At 45.6% G+C, this 4,839-nt stretch overlaps 1 protein-coding gene across 1 annotated transcript; it reads right to left on the bottom strand.

The window, feature by feature from the left end:
* Positions 1 to 843: 843 nt before the first annotated feature.
* On the bottom strand, positions 844 to 1,398 carry LOC142172756 (uncharacterized). The gene has a single exon (XM_075236435.1). It carries the CDS (start codon positions 1,396 to 1,398, stop codon positions 844 to 846), a length of 555 nt encoding a protein of 184 aa, XP_075092536.1.
* Between the last annotated feature and the right edge of the window lie 3,441 nt (positions 1,399 to 4,839).

The following is a 4,839-nucleotide window of genomic DNA, read 5'->3' as shown; positions in this document are numbered from 1 at the left end:
GGGATGTTGCTTCAAACTGTCGTAGAAATAGGATCCTGTCGTAGTTCGAATTAGGTCAAACTCATATCATCCTCGATGGCCTTGGCCATTGGGATTGTTCTTCGCACTGTCGTCGAAGTAGGATCCCGTCGTGGTTCGAATGGGGTCGAACTCATATTATCGTTGATGGCCTTGGCCATTGGGATGTTGCTTCGAACTGTCGTCGAAGTAGGATCCCGTTGTGGTTTGAATGAGGTCGAACTCATATTATCGTCGATGGCCTTGGCCATTGGGATGTTGCTTCGATCTGTCGTCGAAGTAGGATCCCGTCGTAGTTCGAATGAGCTTGAACTCATAATATCGTCGATGGCCTTGGCCATTTCTTGTAGATTTGATCTATTCTCGCAGGAAGACATGTAGACTTTGTTCGTGCAATGGAGGTTTGATTAAATTTGTGAGAATCATATGTCGACTCTGCACATACAATGGAGATTCGATTAAATTCCTGTGAGAATCACATGTCGACTCTGGACATACAATGGAGATTTGATTATATTCCTGTGAGAATCACATGTCGACTCTACACATACAATGGATATTCGATTATCTATGCCCAGTCCCTTCATTACTTTGCTCCGGAGATCATGTCGTCGGGTTGAGGTAATGAACAACACTTCGATCCTTGAGGCGTCTCCCTTGCCGCCTCGTTATAAACCTCCCCGAGAAAACCTGATTGGGACAAAACCCGGGTGAGGGAAAAAGAGTACGACTTAGGTGACGCCTTCTTTTAGAAGTGGAAGTACTTGAGATGGGCGACATTCTAGTTGTTTTGGAGTAGTTTCCCCCACCCCCTATTGTTTCTAACTAGAATGCTTCTTTGTTTGCTGCAGTTATGATTTTGTATGGTTCGTCCCAATTCATTCCCAATTTTCCCTCATTAGGGTTTTTCGATGTTTGTGATTTAGCTTTGAGGACGTAGTCTCCGACTTTTAGCGGTCTCACCTTGGCTCTCTTGTTGTAATATCTTTCTAATTGTTGCTTCTGGGCTACCATTCTTATGTGGGCCATGTCTCTCCGTTCTTCGACTTCATCCAGATCTTGTAGCCTACTTTCGTCGTTGCTTGGCCCGCTCTCGTTGGAGTATCTCAAACTGGGTTCTCCGACCTCGACGGGTAAAACTGTGTCAGCCCCGTAGACCAGTGAATATGGCGTTTCTCCTATGTTGATTTTTGGCGTAGTGCGGTATGCCCATAATACTTCCGGTAGTAGTTCAGGTTGTAGCCCTTTAGCATCCTCAAGCTTCTTTTTCAATATATTCAGTGTTACTTTATTGGAGGATTCGGCTTGACCATTGGCGGCAGGGTGATATGGTGTGGAAAGTATTTGTTTGATGTGCCATTTTTCGAAAAACTTAGTCATTCTCTTTCCGGCGAATTGAGGTCCGTTGTCGCAGCTGATTTCTTTGGGGATGCCAAAATGTCATATTATGTTTTTCCATATGAATGCGATGACCTCCTGTTCACGTATATGAGTGTATGCACCTGCTTCCACCCATTTAGAAAAGTAATTAGTTAAAACCAAAAGGAAGCGCACCTTACCTCGTCCTGTTGGGAGGGGGCCGACTATGTCCATTCCCCACTTTATGAATGGCCATGGCGAAGTGACGGAATGAAGGAGTTCCCCTGCTTGATGTATCATAGGGGCGTACTTTTGACATTGTTCACATCTCTTGACATAATCCGCGGCATTTTTTTTCATGGTGGGCCAGTAGTACCCGGCGCGGATGAGGCATCGGATGAGGGTGCGGTTTCCCGTGTGGGCGCTGCAGTGCCCTTCGTGTACTTCTTCCAGTACTCGCCTTGTTTTGTTTGGCCCAAGACATTTAGCTAAGGGGCCGCCAAACGTTCTTTTGTAGAGATCACCGTTTATGAGGCTGTATCGGGCTGCCTGTACCTGGAGTGTTTTGGCTTCTTTTTTATCTTGCGGGAGCATTCCGTCCTATAAATATGCTACGAGGCTGTTACGCCAGTCCCAAGTTAAGTTTATAGAATGTACCTCAATGTGGTCTATTGCGGAATGGAGGAGGGTGACCACATTTTGGTGGCCGCAACTAGTTTGGCGAGGCCATCTGCTTCGATATTCTACGCCCTGGGTATTTGGTCGAGGCGGCATTCATCAAATTCTGGCAGTAGTTTGTGGATTTTCGATTGGTATTTTGTTAGTCTCTACTATTTGATTTGGAAAGTCCCTGTGACTTGGTTCACCACGAGTTGAGAATCACAATGGAGGACGAGTCGTCGAGCGCCATATTTGAGGGCTAACTTCAAACCTGTAATCACAGCTTCATACTCGGCCTTATTGTTAGTCACCTCGGGGCATCGTATGGACTTGTGAATTACTTCGCCTGTAGGGGCTTCGAGGACGAGCCCCAGTCCCGATCCCGAGGCATTAGAGGCATCGTCAGTGTAGAGGACCTAGAGGTCTGTATGTGTGGAAGTGCGAAGTGCTTCCTGTTCTACCTTTCCATGCTGAAATTAGCGACAAAGTCGGCGAGCACCTGCAACTTAATGGCAGTTTGCGGTTGGTACGTTATGTCGTGCTCACTTAGTTCTATGGCCTACTTGTCTAATCTACCTGATAGTTCGGGTTTGTGTAGGACCTCTTAGGGGGAAGGTTGTCACCACCTTTATGGGGTGACATTGAAAGTACAGTCTAAGCTTCCGTGAAGCTACGACCAATGTCAGCGCTAGTTTTTCAAAGTAAGGGTACCTTGTTTCGGCATCGATTAAGGTTTTGCTGATATAGTAAATCGGAGATTGCGTACCTTTATTTTCACGGACCAAGATTGCGCTTACCACAACTTTAGAAACTGCTAGATACACAAGTAGACATTCACCCGGGTCCGCTTTGACGAGTAGTGGTGGAGAGGATAGATATGTTTTCAGTTTTCTCAGGGCGTCGACGCATTCTTTGTTCCATTGCAACCCGTGGTCTTTACTTAGCACATTGAAGAAATTGTGGCATATATCCGAGGACCGTGAAATGAACCTTGATAGGGCAGCTATTCGCCCCATTAATTTCTGCACCTGCTTTTTGCTGGTCAATATTTTCGATATTGCATCGATGCCCTGATTTGATCCGGGTTGACCTCAATTCCCCTTTGTAACACTAGGAAACCAAGGAACTTTCTTGAAGTTACGCCGAAGGTGCACTTTTCGGGATTCAGTTTCATCCCATACTGCCTTAATATCTCGAAGGCTTCCTTCGGATGTTCGATGTGATCCTCCTTCTTGGTCGACTTTACTAGCATGTCGTCAATGTAAACCTCCATGGTCTTACCGAGTTGTTTTTTTAACATTTTGGTGACTAACCTTTGATACGTGGCCCCTATATTCTTGAGCCCGAACGACATCACTTTATAGCAGTACGTTCCTTGATGAGTGATGAAAGTGGTCTTTTCCTGATCTTCTTCAGCCATCATAATTTGGTTATAACCGGAGTAGGAGTCCAAGAAGCTCAGCAGTTCGTGCCCCGTTGTTGCATCGATAAGTTGGTCGATAGAGGTAGCAAAAAAGAGTCCTTTGGGCATGCTTTGTTCAGATCGGTGAAGTCAACACACATTCTCCATTTCCCGTTCTTCTTTTTGACCATGACCACATTGGCAATCCATTGGAGGTATTTCGATTCTCTGATGGAACCGTTGGCAAGTAATTTATCAACTTCCTCGCAGACCGCCTCATTGATTGCGGCATTGAACTTTCTTCTCATTTACCGTATTGGCGGATGAAGTGGATCAACATTCAGCCTATGTGTGGCGATATCCCTTGGGATTCCTGGAATATCTGAGTGGGAAAAAGCAAACAAATCGACGTTGTTAGTTAAAAACTTATGATACTTACCTGGCTCCGAGCGGTTGTGTCCAACATAAGCCTTTTTTGTACTACCGGTGTTATCAAATTGGACGGGATCAAGGTCTTCTATGGTTGCCTTGCAAGCTTCTACGATGTCCGGTTCTTTGATGGCCTCTATTTGTACGTCGGGTTTGGTTCCCGACATGGCTGATTGCTATGCTTCCATACTTTCCCCTTTTAATTGTTTGGTGTGTGTGCAGTCTTGGGTGATCAGGTAGCATTCTTGGGTGGTACACGGCTCGCCTTGGATGCTGAATATCCCCCATGGGGTGAGAAATTTGATTACTTGATAGAAGCTTGAAGGGATGGCTCGCATGGTGTGTATCCATGGTCGTCCTATGATATGGCATTGTACGCCGTTTCTTGGTTCATGACGTGGAATGTCATTTCCAAGGTAAACCCTCCTGCCATGACAGGTAGCATTATTTCTCCAGATGTCCGCTCTACTGCATTATTAAAACCCGTTAGTGTTATGCAACGCGGTATTATTTTATCCTCGAGCCTCATTTGCATGAGAACTCGCGGGTGAACAATACACGTGCCGCTTCCGTCATCCACCATTACTCTTTTTACATCGGTATCTGCAATGCGTAAAGTTATAACTAAAGCATCATAGTGAGGGAAAGACAGACCATCGATATCTGACTTATTGAAGATAATACTATCTTCGAGGTCATCATACCGTTCGTGGGCGACTATCCGTTTGAGTTTATGTGTGGTGGTGAATTTCACATGGTTGATTATCATGTCGTTGCTGCCGCCAATGATAATTTGTATGGTACAAGCTGGTGACGGTGGCTTTGGAGGTCCTTGAGGTTGACCGAGCCCTCGAGCGAAGTTGGCTCGTCCTCTGTCACTCAGCAGTTCTTTCAGGTATCCCTGATTTAACATTCTTACTACTTCTTGTCGCAAACCTATGCAGTCATCGGTCTTGTGTCCTCTTTCCTGG

Source organism: Nicotiana tabacum, chromosome 18 (genome assembly GCF_000715075.1).
Source record: "Nicotiana tabacum cultivar K326 chromosome 18, ASM71507v2, whole genome shotgun sequence".
NCBI lineage: Eukaryota > Viridiplantae > Streptophyta > Magnoliopsida > Solanales > Solanaceae > Nicotiana > Nicotiana tabacum.
The sequence above is the reverse complement of the archived record's forward strand: the minus strand, read 5'-3'. Positions and strand labels throughout refer to the sequence as shown.

Excerpts from the sequence above, each read along its gene's own strand:
- LOC142172756 (XM_075236435.1), bottom strand. The coding sequence starts at position 1,398 with ATGACTAAGTTTTTCGAAAAATGGCACATCAAACAAATACTTTCCACA.